Source organism: Lipophrys pholis, assembly GCF_963383615.2.
Source record: "Lipophrys pholis genome assembly, chromosome: 11".
Classification (NCBI taxonomy): domain Eukaryota; kingdom Metazoa; phylum Chordata; class Actinopteri; order Blenniiformes; family Blenniidae; genus Lipophrys; species Lipophrys pholis.
In genome coordinates, this window is record NC_137631.1 from 15,009,150 (window position 1) to 15,031,580 (window position 22,431).

At 41.2% G+C, this 22,431-nt stretch overlaps 1 protein-coding gene across 2 annotated transcripts; it reads right to left on the reverse strand.

Moving 5' to 3' along the window:
- Window positions 1-6,776: 6,776 nt before the first annotated feature.
- Window positions 6,777-16,472, reverse strand: kras (v-Ki-ras2 Kirsten rat sarcoma viral oncogene homolog). 2 transcript variants are annotated; one of them, XM_080475007.1, is made up of 6 exons: window positions 15,800-16,472; window positions 13,671-13,788; window positions 12,782-12,960; window positions 12,238-12,397; window positions 10,646-10,770; window positions 6,777-8,050 (listed from the first exon to the last, which is right to left on the reverse strand). In XM_080475007.1, the coding sequence occupies exons 2-5, from the start codon at window positions 13,779-13,781 to the stop codon at window positions 10,651-10,653; spliced, it is 570 nt and encodes a 189-aa protein (XP_080331133.1). In that variant the 5' UTR covers window positions 13,782-13,788; window positions 15,800-16,472; the 3' UTR covers window positions 6,777-8,050; window positions 10,646-10,650. The 2 variants fall into 2 exon arrangements, with proteins under 2 accessions (XP_080331133.1, XP_080331134.1); XM_080475008.1 differs by lacking the exon at window positions 10,646-10,770.
- Window positions 16,473-22,431: the final 5,959 nt, after the last annotated feature.

The window sequence follows — 22,431 nt, forward strand, 5'->3', positions numbered from 1 at the left end:
TTGAAGACACCTAAACCTTCTGGCCTCTCATTACCAGACTGTGCTCTTGCTGCCCTGCACTCAGCAGCCTGCCAGGAAGGGAAGACACGCTTCATTAAAATAAAAAGGAAATTCTCTCGTTCTGTGCACTAACAAGGCAGAGGTCAGATTGTCGGATGATTGTGAATTCACCTCTCTGCACTTGTTCATTGGAGTTCAGGACTAGTGATTGTCACTGAGCAATCACCATATTGTGTGCAGCGGGTGAGTGAGCAGATCTATTAGCCGGTCCGCGTTGCATGCTTTGGGTGTGATCGCAGTCTGCGTCTTGTTGGTAGCAATTTGATAATATTAGCTTTGTCTGTTTCCCCTTCGACCTCGTCACTGACAGGACCGTGGATTGCCATGGATTGGTTTCAGGGGCATCTTTTCAGCGTTTTTATCAGACCTGCAGGCTTCTCAATGCTGTCCCCAGATTATAGTTTGGGAAGAGGGTGTTTGACTGACAGGCTTTGGCCTTGGTGGTCCCTGGGGGGAAGGGGTGCGGGATTTGTGATGGCTGCACTGACTCTTACTTCTCTTACAATTTTCTCTAGGCTGGTTTCAGACTGTCAGGCTGAGAGAAAGCTCTCTCTGCATAATTCATTAGATCTCCTCTCTTTTTCACTCTTGGCTGCTATGTGGCAGGAACTGTAGCCCCATTGTTTAGGAAGACAGAGTAATGGAGCTTGTCACAATATGTTAACATAGTTTATTGTTCACAGCCACAGTTTTGAAACAACTTAACTTCCTTTGAAACAAGCTATTCGGCACATCTAACGGAGTATAATTATGGAGGAACCAGAAAATTCAAATGGGCTATGAGGACAAAACAACAGAAAAACACTTGCCTCTTTTAATTTATAATTGGCTAACAGCATAAAAATGATTCATTAATGATAATTATAGTCTCAATGTCAAAAACAGCTTTGCCTGCGAGACTGTAATCCAGCACAGGATATAGCTGTACAGGTTGCCTCTGCACCAAGCATTGTTTTGCAGCCAATTACCCCAGCATCGCCTGCATATGACACATACACAGGCCTGTCCTTTTGAAGCTTGTATACTGTCTATGGTCATGATCTAGTTGGCATTTATTTCATGGAAATCTGCAAGGGAAAATATCTCATCTTTGATGCTACATGACATCCCCCTTCACTGAATATGACTAAACAAGCAAATCTTCCAACACATAATCCTGCATGTTGAAGCCAGAGGACAACTTCTGTCAGCGTGGCTATAAAAGCGGGTAGGGAGCAATTTTTTATGAAACTGTACCGATACAGAGATATGTTGACCTCTAAAACACCCTGCCTGAATGTAAAGTACCAGAAACTCCAGAAATATGTTAGTGGAGATGCTGTTTTACAATATGCCGGCATGTGTTGGTATGGGTTTGCAGATGAAATAACAGAAAACTTGTTCAAACTTGCGTTGACATTCGGATTTTCTCGACCGCCTCACGACACGTGGGTTGGATTAAGTGGTGGACGAAGGGATACAACTGCCTATTTGTTTCAGGAGGACAAAAGCTTGATTTTGAAATGTGTTTGATATAGATTCACTTATGAGTTCAACACTTAAAAACGCACACATAAACCAAGATCCTGCAATAATGGCCATGTTGTGATATTGAACAGACTAAAGCTCACAACAGGCGGGCATGTCTACACCCATGGCATAACATTATGACAGGTAAAGGGAATACCAGCTATCATTCACTGCACCTGTTAGTGGCAGTGGTAACAGAGAAGTGAGCTCGTGTTTGCAGGTTCAAATCAGACAAGTTACTATGGTACGTCTCTGAACAAACACCTTGCAAGACCCCAAGCAGCTCCCCGGCACTCCCACTCCTCCCAGTATGTGTACAGTCTACCAGTCGCAACACACCTGATTGCAATGAGGGGCTCGTTATTGAGCTTTTTCACAACCTTGGTGATGACATCATCATTAGATTCAGGTACGCCGAAGCAGGGAGAGAACTGAAACATGCGGGACAGGGGCCCTCGAGGACGGCGGTTGGAGACCTTTGTGCTAGAGGCAGGAAGACTGGGTGAGTGCAATGATTTGAGTGAGTTTGACAAGAGCCAAATTGTGATGGCGAGATGACTGGGTGAGAGCAGCTCCGAAATTGTGGTTCTTTTGAGATGTTCAGAGAAAGAAAGGGGAAAGACGAGTGCAGAGTCCAAACGTACCTCATTGCTGTTTGTTGTTATTATTTAAATCTTCTCACAGTAAATTAAATTTTCTCTTCACTCCAGTTTTCCTTTGAGGTACGTGTTTTTGAAAACACCCCTCTAAATATCACCTGCTCGGCCTGTAAAGATTCATTTCATTGACCACGGATCTTGTTTTTCTCAGTATAAAGGTCATAGAGTAGCCGCAGCAAAATGCTGAGCTTTTTGTTTTTTAAAGGGAACACATGAGTTGAAGAAAACATGCCCCAGGGGTTAGCTCCAAAGTCGTACAAGAATTTGCACATTAATATGAAAGTGAAGAGAATTACTTTCAAGTTTGTAGCCTGGTATTAGTATTCTGGTGCTACAGTGAAAAACACCCTTGGCTTCTCATTCAAAGTTATGGATTACCTTTGTTGGCTGAATCAAACATGTGGAGTTGTTTTCTGTGGTGTTTACTGCTGAATACAACTTGTGTTTTGTTCAGCTCATTTACTTACGTTACATAAGCAAATGAGACGGGGAGTTTCTGCACAGTGGATTCAAACCAACTCAACATCTCTTATAAACAGAATTAAAAGAGTGGAGGGAAGAAAAGCTAGAAAATAATGAATCCAAATTATCCTTGAGACGCCTTTTATGTTCGCAACAAGACAACACGGAGATTTCTTCAGAAGGAACACACTCCCTGAATGGCCTTACATGCAGACGTTTGAGTCTCGAATCCTTCACGGCGTCATAAACACAGGTCATGTGTTTCACAGTGGTCCGTTATTTCTGACAGTTCTGCATGAGACCAGGGTCACGTCACTGACTAATGAGGGTGTCACTCACAAGCCTTAACACAGTGCTTTGAGCACAGTATACTATCACTGCAACTTAGATTTAGTTATTTCATTTCTCTATACAAAACCTAAGAATTACTTGTTTTTTTTAATTACTGAAAACAGATGCAGTATGTGGTTTAGCGTTGGCTTATTGACATATAAACCTTCCTTTATAGTTATTTTGTCTGGATGGGAGCAGTTGTTTGCCAACAGCTGTTTACTTTATAGCATTTTTAGCGCTTTTACAAATGTAAAGCTGCCCACGCTCCCGGGACTCATACGGTCCCATATCATGAGGAACGCAGCCTTTTGAGCCGTGCTTTGATAATTGCAACGATTCGTCTCTTCTTTAGCCGACTGGTTATGACCCATTTGGTTCCTGAAAAGAATTTAAAATCCTGATTCACCTTACCACAGACATGTTTTTTTTTTTTTATATTTTCCATGAATTTGTTTTGAATTAACTTTGCTTCTTAAAAGACAGTATTGTTTGTATTATAGTTACATATGACTCCTTCTAAATGTTATTGTTTACAGTCCCACCCAACCGCTCAAACATCACAAGGAATCAATATTGGACCTTTTTCTTGTCTCTTATCCACAGAGATTTCTCCACATACTCTAAATCATCTGTTGGCATTACGTACTGTAGATGGTGGGATCTTCAAATCTTGTGCATTTTTTGGTTGACAATAGTCTTTCTGAAATTGTTCCACACATTTTCTACAGATCTTTATGAATTGATGAAGTTCTTCCCTTCACTACTTCAGAAAAAGCCTGCCTCTTTAAAATACTGTTTTTATACAAAACCTACTGATCTGATCTGAATCAAACTTTGTCGCGAAACGCTTCACTTACTGTTGTACCTCGTTTGAGTGTGTCACTGCCGTTACATTTAAAAGGAGGTAATATTCGGCACGAAAGGCCTTAAGTTCAACATCTCATTTGTTGTTTGTTATTTTGTAAATGTAATATGGGTTTGTGAGTACAGTGACCCATTGTATCCAGTTTTCATCATCACAGTGTTTTTGTAATTGAGGCTGTAACATCATACAAAATGCTAAAACCTACCAATTTACACTTGTATTGATTAATAATACGATGACTTCATCCGGTTAGTGCGCTCGCCTCGTAGCAAGAAGGTCTGCCAATACTGCCTGTCTGTGTGGAGTTTACATGTTCTCCCCGAGTGGGCGTAGGTTTCCTTTGCGTACTCTGGCCAGAAAAATGGAAAAGTCCCATTTTGAAAGAGAGGGATCCTCACAGATCAGCTCTCTCAGATTTGAAATAGATTCTGTGCTGATTTTGTTTGGATTCATCTGTAGACTCAGTCTCAGTTACCAATTATCATGTGGAGCATTGTGAGCATTAGATTTTCCGCATTAGCTGATGGAAATGATGTTTGATCTGATCATGAACCTTTCTTGAGTCTATTCTAACACTGGAATACACAGTGTGTGTTTGACTTTTTATTCACATACTTCATTGTAGGAACTATAGATCCTATATTACACACACACTTTCATGGAATTACTGTGTATTTCAGAAATGTACAATGACTATAACATTAGTTGCAATGTATGTCACACAAAATTGTTCATGGAGACGTGGAGATCAAAATGTATTAGTTAATTCAGCTTGATTAGTACAAACTGTACAAAAAGTATTCATTCGAGGTATTCTCACCTAATTTTTGTTGAGTTTCAAGAAAAACAGCAAATGATTTCAGCAACAATTGAATAGATGGAAATAGCATCAACTTTTAAAAGTTACTGTAACAAATTACTTGGGTGACATTTAGTTACACAATTTAACAATTAATGTGTTTTGTTTTGGTAAGTTGCCTTAAGACCTGAAGCTGCTGAAGCATCAGACGAAGCAGTAAAGCGGTATGCCTCTGAATGAACCTCACAATAAAGCGTTTTTCAAAAGGTTTAGAAAACTAGAATGAAACCTGATTAATGACTAATTTCATTGCAGTTCATCGGTTGAGTCACTTTCATCAGATCTGATAACAAATCAGTCAAATGCTCTTTGAATTACGTGAATTAGAGAAGAGAAACGGGGTCATGTCTTTAGCTTATTTAAACAAATTCCCATATCTTTGCTTTTGTGAAATTAGTTTATTTTGGAAAATGTGTATATTTAATCTAATTTAAACACCCAAGATAATCAGTTTAAAGCATGAAGTGCTTCCCATGTCCGTTCTAACCACTGGGAGCCTTTAAGCTCAGCAAACAAAATGTTTCCCCTCATATAAATATTTTTAGTACTTGTTTATTTTTAAAATATAGACACACACACACACACAACTTGTAAAAACTAAAACTGGGCGCACTCTGTCTGGTGGAGTGGGCGGTGGAAGAAAAGCCCCTTTATGGATTTTGTGGTCCAGAAGAAAGAGTCTGACCAATGTGAGTGAAGAGTGCCACCTGCTGGGGAACATTGACGTGATCTTCAAAACATCAGAGAAAGAAAACTGTAAAAATCTATGTCTCCTTTAGAAAAATGACTTCAGGCATTTCTGCTACCAAGCACTGTCAATAAAAAGATTGTGCTCCCACTTACCGCCGAGGCTTAAAGTGCCGGGATGGACCCGGTGTGCAATTAGCTCATGCAAGTTTAATAAAGGCGGGCAATAAATGAGAAACAAAAACGAGGGTCCTCTTTACTTTGTTCTTTATTACACATTAAATAGGAGTGGTGAGATTCATGGCAAAAAATAGACTCATTTGAGATCAGATCACCACTCTACACTGCCCACAACAGGTACGTTGTAAAGTGGTCATTCATTCACTTCCCTAGACCTGGACACAGTCACACTCTCTAGTCACATACACAGAGCGGAGTGAAACTCCATTAAAGCAACATTCATTAAGACACACCAACAAATGAAGCACAATTTACAAAATATGCACCTTTCAGTATCACAACTATACAAAGGTTGTTAAAATACGATCCAGGTATAAATGATACATTTCAGAAATCAGCTGTTGGCACGCAATAAAAGGAAGAGGAACATTTCAAACATTACAGTAAAACTACTTTTGCAACAGTATTGTTAACAGGAGGGTTCCTTAATTAAAAATTGCATTAACAGTTATTATCTACTTCATGAAAAAAGAGGTAATAATAAAGTGGGTCAAAATCCATTAATCCCGAAAACAAAACGCATCATGTCTGGATTCTCTGTGTGAATAATATTGCTCCCTCTCTCTTAACAGTGTTTGTGTATCTCTCGTGAGCACATGGGACAAAGTAAATGTGGGCTCAGCTCTCCCTACCGTCTAAATTTAGCACCTAATGCAAAGATAAAAGGCAAACAAAAATCCCCCAGGCAAACGGTTTGTGAATACAATGAGAAAGGGTGAATAATGGGCTGACCCAAGGAAGAAACTAGGACTTCTTTAAATAATTTGACGATTTTGTCTAAGAAACCAATTTGATGGCAATTATTGCCTCATTTACAAACATCCGTTCCAGTTACATCACAATGATACACTGGTGTGGTGGGAGAAAATGACAAATTATTTTTTTGCTGGACAATCATCTCTGTTGAAAGGCAGGCCACTGAGCAATTTCAACACTTTAGCAAATGAATCGAAAAAAACTTTGAAAGGCTCTGAAAGGGAAAGTCTGAAAATCCATTTGGACGACATTTTGAACAACCTCTGTGACTCCACAGCAAGACAAATATTCCTGACAGCTGCTTAAAGGACGCATTCTGCTTTCTGACCAAACACAAGCATGACTAGGTGACAGCTTTTTTTTTTTTTTTTTTTGGGTGGGGGGTGTCTGCAAAGGCCAGTGACTGGGTAGTTAAATTTAGCATTTAGCCAAACAAACTGCTCCAATATGAAGTTTTGTAGGAGGAACAAGTTCACAGCTCTTCTGCAACACAGAGCAGTGAAATGATTACCTGTCGGGATGAATGAAAACAGTCCTACAGTCGAGCCTTGGCCGAGAGAGACGCTGGAAATTTTCTAACTCAAGTTCTAAGAAGCAGAAATCTCTGCAACACAGAACGACCAGCATGACTCCTGTCCGTTATTCCAAATCGTTATTACAAAACGGGTCACTACGAAGTGAATACTTTTTCTAAACCTGAAAAACTAGACCGTACGACATCCATTTGAGTCAAACACCCCCATTGCCGGCGCCATTCACTGTATCAACCAGAGGCAATTTGCAATAAGCATGTCATGTAGGACACAATGCATGCAAAAAAAACAAAAACATCTCGTCTCATGTAGGCAAGAAATCACTCCCCACACAGTACAAAGCATTGACAAACTGCAAATTAATTAATGGCTAATTAGGGTGCTAAAACATTGGGAGAAGAGTAGAAGTTTGCATGCATACTTATCAGTGACAAAACTAAGTCTTATCTAAAGGGGGACGGGGACATTACACTGTGGCTGGGACATTTGGATCTCGTCTGGCTGAATCTTGGTCCTTTTCTTCGTGTCCATTTTTCTACGCGAGCGGGATGAAAACTCGTTCTTTGGCATCCCAGAGGGCATTACATAATGTTTTGCAGGTCGCAACCATTTAAGCTAAAGGGAAAAATTAACATACATTTTTAATGAGTAATTTGTCAAAATATGACTTGGGACGCTGTTGGCTCCCAGCGCTGCAGCTAAATATAAAATCATCCAAATCTTCACAATCTTACAACATCAAAGTCATCAGGCTGCTGGACCAATACGCATCGGCAAACTGGCACTAAACTGGAAATTAAGCTTATTGGTGTCCAAGTAGCAAATAACAGAAAGGCAGAAAATTCAGGTCAGGTTTAGTATTGTGGGTATTGAACAAGAAGCTAATAATTTAGTGTAATGTACAAAATGTATTACTTGAACTGTTGAAGAAAGTTTCTTTTTTTAGTCTGTCTTGAAAAGGGGCGTATATTCACATCAGTGTACACTTTGTCTTGGACTTCTTTTTCTTCTTTTTGCCCTCCTTGCTCATTTTCTCCTTATGCTTCCGGATTTCTCGCACTAATGTGTAAAAGGCATCATCAACTCCCTGGAAAAGAAAAGAGAGACAAACTAGTAAAAAGAGAGTACAGTCAGAATGGAGGGGTTTAGCAGATATCATCAGGTGAGAATTAGAAATACAGACTTAAGTCCAAATCTCCAAAAAGAAATCATGTTGACATCATACAGTGTGACACACATTAGAGGCGGATCCAATAGAGGCGTCGCTCCGACACCGCTGATTAAAAACACAATCCAGAGTAAAAATCAGACAGTCGCTGCAGTTACATGAGCCGGTATGTTTCCCCTTCTGGAGGCAATCAATAACCACTGGCAACTAAAATGAGAGTTATCCTGTTTGCATTTTCCATCTCTGTGCATTCCACCAAGGCACAAACTGTTCAATGTGCTTGGCACCACAGCAGGTTTGGCTCTAAAGCAACAGGTCTGCGAATAACTTGTTGTGCCAACAGAGGGCAACTCTGCTAATTGGCCTAAAAGTAGTAAAACCAGATAGAGTCTTGTCTGGAAAGATGCACCTCGGAGAGAAATGATCCCAAAAGAGAAGCAAACGCAAGGAGCGACAGCTGGGATTTTATTGAGCGAGCGAGCGCTGCTCTGACGATAACCCTGAGACAGTTTATCAAATAAATAAATACAAAAATTCAAATCTCTCGCAAAACTGGAGTTTTTTTTTTTTTGAGTGCACCAATTTATTCAGGCTGAAGTGTTGAGACGAGACTCTGATTCGCTCCCTGGCCTCTTATTGGGATTATTGATGAATAACAGGCTTCATGGAAACGCAGCTTGTGTCTGTTGATGCGACACTGATGCAAGTATAAGAGCACCCCAATGGTTCACGTAGTGCAATAAATGTGACAATAATCAGCAAGACGCTGTGGAGTAAAAGTGCCCGGCGTCACTTCAGGCTGTGACAGAGAGAGCGGGGAAATGAAGAAGATGAAGAGATTGGGAACCGCGAGGAAACCGTTCTCACCAACAGACACGCCGCTGATATTGGCGACGTGTCAGCGGGTTTCTGAGCAGGCGTTCTCCACGGCAACATTCCAAAATCTGATTTAATCCCAAGTTCACCAGAATTTTCCTTTGAATCACACACGGTGGCGCAGCAGCTCAAAGATGATTTCAGCACATTAGGACACTTTCACACTGGCAGTTGGTCTGAAATGTTTCACAATGGCATGAACACTCGTGCTTTGGAACGCGAGTGCAGACCGAAGCATCTCGTACCGAGTCGACCCGACAGCGCCGGTGTGTTTGGAGCAATTCTTCCACATTTCAGCAGGGTTCTTTTTTAGCACTAAATCAGGAGATAAATACGTCTCTCTGAAGTAGAAACAGAAAGAACAAACCCCAATTAAAGTTTTTTTTTTTTTTTTTAATGGTTCCAGTTAAGAAGGGAAACGGAGGCACTGGGTTGTTTTTGTTTGTTTGTTTTTTTATTGTGTAACCGTTACCTCAATTGTCCTTGTTTGTATTCATCTATTTGCACATGTACATCTTTTCGGTATATATATATATAAACAATAATCAATGAAAGATTATTTCAAACCTCACTACAAACTAAACGGTTTCATTTATTTCTGATCATTATGCCCTCTGGCTTGCAAAAAACTAAACAGCGATCATGAAAGGCATGTATAAATTTTTTCTGTATTATGTGTAAGTTAAAATTAAAGAAAAATAAAAAAAGACTTGAAATATTTCAGTTCATGTGTAGTTAATAGAATAGCTATATTAAGTTACAGGTGATCCTCCCTTGTTTATGGAGATAAGTTTAGTGAAAACAGCAGTAATAATAGTTAAGTTACCAAGCATAAATACACACATTTTTTCCATTTAATCACACAGGCAATAAGATAAATATAAAAAGGGAGATGTTGAACCAAGAGTTTTATAGATTAACTGCACACGCTGTTACATGTTAATATTTAATCTAAGTTGTAAGGAAGTTGTTTTAATTAAATTGTGGAAAAGAATGTTTTTGTTTAGTTTTTTTTTTTAAATGCGGTTGTCAATGTGCACTAAAGTGCGAAAGAATATTGCATTTATTTCCACTGAAGCGGCTTTTTATCCGATCTGCTACTATTGGTCGATCCTTTTTCTTTCACTTCGATTACTTTCATTTCAAACATACTTTGCATTAAGAGAACAAGAGTTCGGTGGAGAGTGACGTGTACAATCACAAACTAATGAAACGTGCAACATCATCCTTTATTCAAGAAAACAACGACGTCGGTCTACATTTATGGGAAGGAAAATATCTACAACCCTGGGGGGGGGGGGGGGGGGGGGGGGGGCAATGCAGTGTGTGAATGCAGTGAGGTTCAAAGTTATGCTGAGACTAAATAAATGGATCCAGTGTGAAAGCAACCTTCCATAATAATCAACCACAAAACAAAACACAGACACCGAAAAGGGAAGAAGTGGTCAGTTGTTCCAGCCTGTTAGAGCCTCACCACAGCCCCAGTAGAAACCAGCAGGTTAGCTCTGAAAACATTTGAAGTACCAGCTCTCACTCTCTGAGTCTTCTCCCACCGCCTTTGTCACAATTCCCACCGACAACACGCACACGCACACACACACACACAGAGCTGGTGGGTGCACGGCTGCATACACTTACCCCTTTCACATCACAACACACTTTTTAAGCTTGACACAGCGCGGAGTCTTTTCTTCCTTGCTGAGCTTATTGAGCCGGTAGAGCCTGATCTCCCGTACCAGAGTGTAAAAGGCATCTTCCACTCTCTGCAGTATGAGACACAACTTTCCTCAATGCTGAGGAACACAGGGAGGGGGACAAACTGCATGGACGCACGTGTTTGCAAGCTACAAATGCAAAAAGAGCAAAGCAGATGGACGGACTGAGGTGGGCCTGCTTTCAGTGTGTGGCTTCACTCCTCAACACCCCCCCCCCCCCCGAGACTCCTGAGATCAATCATGTGAATACTGAACACTCACCTCCTGTAGGCTTAGAAAGAGTGAACTGCAATAGGCACACGTTTAAAAACACCAATAGGAAGAAGAAGAAAAAAAAAACTAACTTCCGACCATTTAGTGTCCTACCTATAGACAGGAGTGGTGTTTTTAACTGTACAAGAGCAAAGCGACAGCAACAGATCAGGTGGAGATAAGAATTCATTAGGGTGCAAGAGAAAATCTGCAATATTTAATATTTAAATGAAAGATATTTATCTTTGAGTGTTTACCAGGCAAGCCTTCAGAGAGTGAGTGACACTAGGGTTTAAGGTTAAAGAATCATTTTTAACCATTTAGAGTACATAGATAAAAGAAATTATCATTCAAAATTGCATGAAAATCTTTTTGTTTGGGGGGAAAAAATCCATGAGATTGGACAAAGAATGAGAAGCAATGACAGCTGCTAGTCCGGCACCAGTGAATTACTGGGCCGCCCTCGCATCGGTGAATGAAGCTGTAAGAAATTGTCATTAATTCCCAGCACACCAGAAGGAGCCCTGATTCACCGCAGCGCGCACAGAAAGATTTGTGTACAGATCACGCCATCAGTCAGACAGCAACCAAAGGCCATGCTCCCAACACACACCGTCATTTGTGACACCGCGGCAAATCGTCCAGCACCCGGTCGCAGTAACCAGGAAGCACCGTCATTAACCCGCTTGAGCAATTACCGACAGTTTGTCCTTTCATGCAGACTCCTCGCCACAAATCTACTGATTATTTATAATGCAGGATCCTTTGCAGGTGGCCCTAATGAGGATATAATTTCACATAACCATGACAGAGTAGCATGCAATGATTACATTATCACCCATTATTTAAAAAAAAAAAAAAAAATCAATTAACCAGGGAGGATTTAATGATGCACAAGTCATTGCCAGAGAAATTTCCGAGCAACCTTATTCTAAAAAAAAAAGAGACCGTTAGAGACAGTGAATGTGAAACAAATCAACAAAACCACAGGAGTCGCCCGTGCTTCTTGTGATCCATGTAGCTGAATTATTAAGGCTGAGCGCAGACATTGGCCAAAATTACTACAAGCTAAATTTCCCAGAAGTAATTAAATTCCAAATTAAAGTGAAATTTATCAAATGACTTCCAGTATCTTTGTGGCCACGTGCGCCGCCGTCCTCCTCGCCATTCAACATGTCAGAGCTGCTCTGGAATACTAAAGCGGTTGTGACAAATGGGACACGTCATGGTGGAGGGCGTGGTCGTCCCCGGCTGAACTCTCACCTGTCTGGTTTTGGCTGAGGTCTCGATAAAGGGAATGCCGTAGCTGCGTGCTAAGTCCTGAGCCTGCTTGGTGTCCACAGTCCGGGACGGGAGGTCACACTTGTTTCCCACCAACACCATGGGGACGTCCTCGGAGTCCTTCACACGCTTAATCTGTTCTCTGGACATACGCACACATGGCAGACACGTCAACGCGTCAAAAAGTGATGATGCTGCTTAAAAGTAAAGTTTAAAAGAAAAAACGATTCCGACTTTCAAATCGGTGCTACGAAAGATTGTGATGATTTTATAAACACAAATTGGAAATAATGCATTTTTAAAAGACTATACATTCAGACTTAAAAGCATTTGGGGTTTTTTTTTATACGACAGAGAATAAAATGACATTATTAATCAGCTATAATTTCCACTGAACTCAACCCCAGATGCTGCAGGTCATTAATCCTTCACAATCCAGAAGGCGGTCAGCCATGAACAACGTGGGCAAGAAGCATCCTTCACAATAGACCTCCAGGCTGCAGTGACCTTTTGTCACTTCGCTCACCTATAGTGGTGAATGTCCTCGAAGGACTTGGTGTTGTTGATGGCAAAGACACACAGGAAGCCCTCTCCTGTCCTCATGTACTGATCCCTCATGGCGCTGTACTCCTCCTGACCTGCAGTGTCCAGGATGTCCAGCAGACATGTCTCCCCGTCGATTACTACCTGCTTTCTGTAGGAGTCCTGCAAGAGGAGGAGGCAAGAGAGAGATTAGAACGCTGGGATTCATAGGTTCAGTATTAAAGAAAGGTTTCATGAGTTTTAAAATGGCACAAATTCAGAATTCCCCAACGTTAATACACATGATGTCGCTGTACAGGTGTTGATAGACACCTCAGTTATATCAATGGGGACGATGCATGACTTTATAATCATGCATAGTGATTTTAACCCGATTTCAACATTGTTCCATAAAAATGTTAATTGCATAATTCTCAAGGGCTCTGTATAATTATGGAGTGTCTCACGTTGCAGAAGGACAATGACGTGCTCATTTCTAAAAGGCACTTCAGGTTTTCCCTCACACTGATTCAATCTGCTCCAACACAAACACTGTCCAGTCCAGTGAGCACTCATAACTTCACATTTTACAATAAAACAAACTACGACTTCACTCTATTCTGCAGCAACAACTATAAATAAACAAAACCATGACAGGACATTTCCCTCTGCATATTTTGGCCCACTGAGAAAGTAGACAGGCAAACACAGAAAGTTATTAGAAACCTGTTTGGTGTCTCTTTAAAGCCTGAACCTGTAGAACCTGCTGTAACTCCTTTTACAGAGCAGTTTCTCCTTGGTTCCGTCGTGTCGTCTCGTCACCCCCCCCAACATAAACACAATATCCACTGAGACAATAAGAGATACACCAGAGTGCACACAATATACATTACCTCAATGGTGGGGTCATATTCATCCACAAAGTGATTCTGGATGAGCTGAATAGTAAGTGCGCTCTTGCCAACGCCACCAGCTCCCACCACAACCAGCTTATATTCTGTCATGATTCACCTGTGGGACCAAAGGAAAAGCATTTAATGTGCGATATTTACATCGTCAGCTGAATGGAAAGGCGACGGTTCATCCAGTGCATACTGATCAAAAGAAGTAGCTCAGATGTGTCTTTGAACATGGAAACATTTATTTAAAAATAATTAGACATTTAGCTCCATTTACTTACTGCCTGTGTGGCAATCTGATTCAGATTTGATTGATCAAGATTTAACAAGAGATTTGTAGAAGAGAAGACAATCACAAAATTGCAGTATAAACGGTTAACGTGCATGACAATGAGTGCAAATGAAGGATTATAAACACTGAATTCAGGATAGGATTACAAGAATCCAACTAATTAACAGCCTTGAAAATATAGATGAAATGTGAAAGAAACAGTTTTCAATCAAACAGTTTTCAATCAAAAGTGAATTGTAAGACTAAATGATCCGGCTTCATATCAGCTCTAATCAGACACTGAGGTAAGACTAATAAAGATAAAACCGTCCATTTATCTAACGTCTAAATCCAGCCACCCAGGCAGTGTTACAGAGTCGCAGCCACTAACCCCAGGCAGAAATCCATGACGTTACATTAAGGCTCCAAAATTGACAAGCAGCTGGGAGGCTCTGTGCTGTCTGGCCGCTTTGTGCAGCAGCTCCCATCAACAGTGGCAGCTGGCCTTTTCAGGAGTTACAGCACATGGTGCTCAGAACTACAGGGAGGAGTTCTCGAATCAGATTGCCATGTCAGGACAAAAACCAGAATGTGGTTTAAAAAAAAAAAAAAAAAGTATCTGCTTGTTTGTGTTCACAACACTTTCTCCAACCCTCCCTGAGATGATCAGTTGTGTGTTTCATACCATGTCCTGACAGTCTACGATTTATACTCGTAATCTGGCCCTTCAGTCTCGTAGGGACCTGTTGTGTCTTTACCTGAACGAGTCCGTCTCAGATTGCTTCTATAACGTCGTCTGCCAAATGCTTCTCTTGCTTTACAGCTTGTGTTAAAGTGGAAATTGAATTACAGACCGTAGTAAATGTTAAATCTGTGGTGTCTGGTGGTTTCTGTCAAAGTAGATTCGATTTTCTGACTGTGAACCTATCCACAGTGCACAATACAGTGTGGTAGAATCAAACTTTGGGAAAGTTATGACTGTGGCATCTGATTGTTAGAGGGGGGGGGGGGCAATAAAAGCATGTCAAGTCAGTTTTCTTTAAAGGTGACACCCGTTTTTAGACACAACTACACCCACTTTTTTTTATTAATCACATGGGAAATAAGGCTATACGCGCACACAAATATACAATTGATATGATGTCATTAAACTGAAACACACATTCTTAATATGGCTCACATGTCATGACAAATATATCATTTAATGAGATCACATGTTCTTCTTTGTGGAACCTGACCATCATGATCACAAAATGAACTTTCCAATGACGTTTCTTTCAGATGCACCTGCATATCTGGCTGCTGTGTAACATTTTCCATCTCGGTGAATCCACAAAATGAAAGTAGGAGCATGTGAAGCCTCCAGACCGTGTCTGCCTGCAGGTCTGGGGGAGTTTGGTGGTGGATCCTCGGCTCTGTGGCCGCAGGCTCGCCTCAAGGTGCAAACTGCTGCTGCTAGCTGTAGCTTAGCACTGGAGCTCGCCCGGGAGCCTCCAAACTGCTCTCCCCGAGCCCCTGCGCCTCGAACCGGGCGCGTGTCCCCCGCAGTGGCCGGTTAACGCCGTGTGGTCCCGCACGGAGCGCCGGGACACCGGCCATTCATTCAAAAGGGGAAGGGTGCAGCTTTTGAAGCCGCCATTGGCAGGCTAGCTCCCTGCTCCGCAGTGCAGGGCCAGACTCCACTTTACCACTGGGCGTAGTTTTACACCAACAAGCACAATCAACATGGAAGCGGCTTGTTTAAGTGTGTGAACGCGGTTCACCCGCCTGCCGCACGAGAGGAGACAGCAAAGCGCAGACAACAGAGACTGAACGCGATCCGTGTGTTTTTTTTGTTTGTTTTTTGTTTTACCTTTTAAGCGAGTGGAGTTCCGCGTCCGAAGTAGCGACCAAACAAGTCAAGCTGATAATCCTCTCGCCTCGCACGATCTCTGCATTTCCTTCTTCCTCACCAGAACGCCCGCATTTGACTCAGTCTGCCGTCGTTTCGGGAGCGCGAGCAAGTTTTTTCAAAAAAAGACACATACAGTGGCCAAATTTAATCGATTGAACTTTCCATTTGATCCAGCGTCCGGGCCTAGCTGCGTTTGGCCTCCTTTTACGCGAATATGGGCGGATACCAGCAGGGCGCACTTTACCCACAAAGCATAGCTGGGGATTTCAGCCGGTCCACTCTGGGGCAAGTCACTCCTGTCACTCCTCTCACCCCTGTCACTTCTCTCTGAGTGTCGCAACACACACTGCCACCACCTCTCTGCCTGATTTATAAGCCCTTACTGGGGGGGTTTACATAATGCACAAATATATATTGGTCTGCATGAAGATAATAAACTTAAATTAATTCAATCAACACTCGAAATGTGCAAATACCGCTTATTTTTATTTCATTAATAAACATTCATCTGAGATTAAACAGAGCAGCACATGAATTTATATCCATGTGTGATGGGGTAGAATGTTGGAACAGGTCACACACAGCGTCAGTGCGAGGACGTCTCCATCCTGCTGCTGCCTGCTGCAGAGTCAACAAAGCCTAGGGGGCGACTCCACTTTATAAAGGCTCTAAATATAACTGGAATGTGCTGGAGGGACGTCATTCCCAGGCAAGGAAATGATTTGGCAATCCCTTGTCAGTTTTTCTACGCGTTCACGCGGGTGCGTCCTGCGCGCCACATGCGCATACAACGGAAATCAATGTAAGAAAACCACCATGAAAATAGAAATAAAAAGATTCATAGCTTAGGAATTCGCTTTTAAAAAAAGAAAAAGAGTGGATACATGAATAATACATATATTCACATGATTACACATGAGAGATTGGATCTCGCAAAAATAGATACACATAAGCAACATAGCATTTTATACACTAAAGCTTTTTTAAATTATTCCGGAAATATAATCAAGCATTAAATACGAAAAGGCCTTCTTTACGCGATTTTTATTTAAAAATGTAAAAAAAAATTTTTTTTTACAACAGACACACTAGAGGTCACTGTTGACCTCTTGTCTGGCAGCCCTCCAAGCTGCAAAGTCTCTTTTAGACCACTAGTCTGTGTAATTTTAGAAGCTATTACAGCCAGAGAGGGAGAGATCTAACTTCACTGAAGAGCACTTTCACACATGTTAAGAAGTCAGTCTGAAGAGAAAAGCCATTACAATGTGATGAGCCATTCAAACACCTTTCACAAGAGACTAGAGCGTTTTTAACTGAACAAACTCGACAGTTGTTTTCGTTTGTGAAAAGAAATTGACAGAAACAAATGCTCTCTCTATAATGCTACTCTGCACTGACTATACAAAAGAAAGGAAGAGATTGCATATAAATGAGCACATGAATGTACTACATTTAATCATTTCACACCCAGATGCTTTATTTTGTTTTATGTGGCTGAAGGATTTTCAGAAGCGAGTTTGCTTTTGTTTATTCACACATACTATAAATTCACTACAGAAACAATTTGCAGAGCATTTTACAAAACATACAGTAGTTTATATATTTTTCACAGGGGTTGGGCGTGTGAAGGAGTCACTCCAGTGAAGCTATTTCATGCTTTTAGGTCCAGTTTCTCACAAGCACAGTGGCAACAGACACGATTGACCAGATGTTTGAATACACTGCGTTGAAGTGAACACATCACTAACTTTCTCTGCATTGTGGTTAATTAAGATTTATAAATCCAGAAAAAGATTTGATTTTAGCTCTATTGATTATTAAGAATGTAAAGAAAAAAAGTTACTCTGAGATAGAAACATTGGAGCAACAATCAACTCAACCATAAAAACAATTGTTTATATAATCATTAAGTCATACATAGATTGATATAAGACTGGAACTTTCAGTGTTCGAAAGGGAGATGGAATGGGATAGTTTTTTATTTGTTCGCCAAGCTCATCCAGATCTGCAGTCTTCTGCATACAGTACTAAAGCTTTCACTTTTTAAACCTTTATTTCTTCCCTTTAATTCATTTATTATTCCTGGTGGTATAAGTGTGCATAAGAAGAAACATTGGAATGGGGGTCAGAATGTTTTTGGTTGAGTTTGTGGACAGCCTGGTACAATATACAAGCTTTCTGTGGGTGACTGTACTCAGAAAGACTCAGAAGATTATAATGGTTGAACAAGTATTTGTGTAAGTTACTCTGTTTCTCTTTCCAAGGCAACTTCAACTTATTACTTCCTTCAATATCTGCCAGTTCTTTAGTTGTACTGTGTTTTTCATGGTGCTGAGAAGCTTGCGTTACAAATGTGTGACGCACTGGTGACTCATGACCATGACTGGATGGGACGGTGACACTGTAGAAGTCATCAGAGCCGCCATAATTATACAGTATGTCTGAAAAGTTCAATTTCTGTGCTTTCTAAGAGAGTCATGGTTTAGAGAAATGTGCATGCTATCAGCACAACAGTGACAGGATAGGAATAAAAGGGCTAAATCGATTCTATTGTTATGCTCATGCCGTGTTGAATAACTCTTCAGGGTGTGAAAGATTTGCTGAAAACAAAGTGCCTTTCTGTCTACAATGACTTTACCTTTACCATTACAGCTCCAGATTATATCACAATCAAGATTCACCATGAATATTGTCCAATATTCTGCAGATATGAAAAGTAACCCTGAGCCGGAGGCCTTTGTTTCACAACAATGGGGCTGATTTCTCTGCCTGAAAAAAATGCAAGAAAATACCCACAAATAAAATATATAAGAACTAATAAAAAAAAAAAAGACAATGGTGACCTTGTCAGCTGAAGTCAAACCAGCTTCCTCAAACAGATAGAGAGATGCTTCCTGCTGAGTTGTCTTCACAAAATCACTTCAGTGTTACTGTCAAAGGTTGATTTACGGACTATTACGGAGCTCACGGCTCTCCTGGGTGGGCCGAGGCCATCTAAACTCGATACACACATCCATTCAACACAGAGGTTCAGTTAAATGATCATCTAAAGTGAGACTGTAAGGATAAATGATTTCATGCCATCCTTTTGAAGATGATTCATCAAAAACTGAAACGGTGATAGTGAAAATAACTTCTTCATTTTGTGTATCATTTACAAATAAGTCTTTCTATGAAGCAACACCATTTAAGATAAGATAAGATATCCCTTTATTTATCTCGCATGTGGAGAAATTTGTAGTGGTACAGCAGGATAGTACAGAGAAAGAAGCACACATAGCAGGAACTAAAAAAAGCAGATAAAAATACAATATAATAGGAAAATATGCACACTGTGCCTATAAGTGTGGACATGTACAGAGTATGGGGGTGGATGTATTGCACAAAAAAGCAGGTAAAAATACAATATAACAGAAGAATATGCACACAGTGCCTATAAGTGTGGACATGTACACATATGTATACAATATGGGAGTGGATGTATTGCACAAATAGCAGATAAAAGCAGATAAAAATACAATATGATAAAAGAATATGCACACGGTGCCTATAAGTGTGGACATGTACAGAATATGGGGGTGGATGTATTTTACATAGTAAATACGTTCTTATAGATTATTATTGTTATTGCACCACTTCTTGTCCAGCTGGAGTGGAGTGATATTGTCCGGTTGTGGTGTGCAGTGGTCTACTGGGAGCAGGCTTGGTTGAAGAGTCTGACTGCAGCAGGGAGGAAGGACCGGCGGTATCTCTCCTTCAGACACCGCGGGTGGCGAAGCCTGTCACTGAAGGAGCTGCCCAGTGATGTGACGGTACCATGTAGGGGGTGGGAGACGGTCTCCATCAGGGATGAAAGCTTCTTCAACATCCTCCTGTCTCCCACCACCTCCACAGGATCCAGGGGGCAGCCCAGGACAGAGCTGGCCTTCCTCACCAGTTTGTTCAGTTTGTTCCTGTCTGCAGCCGTAGTGCTGCTGCTCCAGCAGACCACTCCATAGAAAATGGCTGATGCCACCACTGAGTCATAAAAGGTCCTCAGGAGCGCTCCCTGCACTCCAAAGGACCTGAGTCTCCGCAGTAGATGGAGTCTTCTCTGGCCCTTCTTGTAGAGAGCTTGTGTGTTGTCAGACCAGTCCAGTTTATTGTTCAGGTGAACACCCAGGTACTTATAAGAGTCCACTATCTCAATGTCCTTTCCCTGGATGTTCACCGGTGTGGGGAGGGTGGGTCTCCGCCTGCGGAAGTCCACCACCAGCTCTTTGGTTTTACCCGCATTGATCTGGAGGTGGTTCCGCTGGCACCAGTCCACAAAGTCCAGGTTGAGTTCTCTGTACTCCGCCTCGTCGTCGTTGGTGATGAGGCCGACGATGGCGGAGTCATCAGAGAACTTCTGCAGGTGACAGGTGGATGTGTTGTGGGAGAAGTCTGCAGTGTAGAGGGTGAAGAGGAAGGGAGCCAGGACCGTCCCCCGTGGAGCCCCCGTACTGCAGATGACCAGCTCAGACACACAGTCCCGTGTCCTCACAAACTGTGGCCGGTTGGTCAGGTAGTCCAGGAGCCAGGATGTGAGGTGCGGGTCGAGTCCAGTGTGCTGCAGCTTGTCCCCCAGAAGCGTGGGCTGGATGGTGTTGAAAGCACTGGAGAAATCATAGAACATGATCCTCACAGTGCTCCCAGCCCTCTCCAGGTGAGAAAGAAATCTCTCCATGAGGTAGAGGATGGCGTCCTCCACCCCGATGCCTGGCTGGTAGGCAAACTGCAGCTGGTCCATCGATGAGATTTACTGCTCTTCTCTCAAGAATCACTTAAACTCGCCAATTACTGAACGAGTCTGGGCGTCTGAGTAAACACAAATATTTACTCATTACAATTTCAGCTGACAATTTTACCTCTTGTAAGCTTTGTCACAAGAGGGCAGCAGGTTTCCATTGAGGCATGGCTGCGCCTCCACAGACGCAGGCTGCATTGGCGCTTTGCATGGAATACGTGCATTTATAAACTCTAATAACCTGGAAATGTCTTTTTTCACACCATTTAGTACATGGCTGCTGTATTCCATTAACAATTTACAAAAAAAAAAGTCAAGGGCTTAAGATTAAATGGTGCAAAAAATCTAAAGACATTCAGCTTAAATATTCAATGACTGTAACTGTTGCCTTCTCCATGGAGAGAAGCATCAGTATACATTCAATCTATTATGAACAACCTGAAATTTCACAATAAAAAAATAGTAATACCTCACATCCTCCTTGTCACAGTGATGTTGGCAAAAGCCTCTTACTTCTCAGGTGGCACACTCATTACAGTCTCTCTGCTTTCACAACCACCTTCACAGTATGCTTCAGATGCTACTGTAATGTTGATGGAAAAGCACAGCCAGCTTTCACTGCTGCAACTTGGTGCAATCTGCTCTTCACTTCTTGGCCTCAGTGTTGCATCATGTCTGCTAATCCTACTGGCTCACAATGGAAAAAAACAGAAATAGCATTTACTTTAATGGGAAGATTGTGGCTTTTGTGTTGTTGTTTGTTTTGTTTTTTTAGAAATGTCAATATCATTATAGCCCGCATTATATCTTCCCTGGTCTGAATCTGTTTGGTGTGGAGCTGCAGGTTAAATGAAAGTGTGTCTTTCTCTGTTTTCCTGTGATGGATTGGCAACCTGTCTAGTCTGCCTTGCCTGCACGCAAAGAAACATTGATCTCTTGCACCCGTTGAAGAAAACCAAAACATTTATAAAATATGTACCTAATATTGAGTAGATATGGTACTAGAATTGTGCAACATTTGCCAGAATGTGAAATGCTTAAATTAAAATTTGGTGAAAAGTTATGATTTGTGAGAATATGTCATTTTTGTGAGTTTTATGTCTTATAAATGTTCAGTGTATTCAACTTGCATATGATGAAGGTATAACTAAGTCTAATTAATCTTCATGTATTTAAATGAGTTACCTTCAACGGGTTAAAAGTTGCATGGTTTTAAAATTGGTGTTGTTTTCTTTAAAGTTATACTAATATATATTTATTACTAGTATTGTAACAGATATTAGAATTCTTATACTGAATTTTTGATAATGGACTCATACCTCTCAACAAAGAAATACATGTGGTTTGCCCTTTTTTTAAAGGTTATTATGCTGGATGTAGCCAGTGAACTAAATCGAGTTTGACACTACAGCACAGACAAGTTCTGTTTCTTTAGGACAAGTTTCTCTCTGAGGCTGTCGCAATGTTGTCAAACCCTAATTGAATTAGTCTGACTGTCACCTATACCGCTGTACTGCAGATGAATAAATGAATGGATGGCTGTCAGTTAGAAGACAGTCTTTAGATTCAGTTAGTGTTAGAATCAGAGGGACTATTTGCAAAATTTTCCACAATAATAAAAACCCTCTTAAAGCGATTTGATTGAGTAAACCAAGTAAGACCACAATAGCTGCTGATTGAAGTGAAGAATAATTAGTTTTTTTCTGGATAAGTGCTGTTAAATGTTAAATCGGAATAAAAGACGAAAATGAAACCTGAAAATGGACACAGGGCTTGAAGCAGCAATTCCCACTGAAACTATTCAAAATAGTTGTACTTCCAT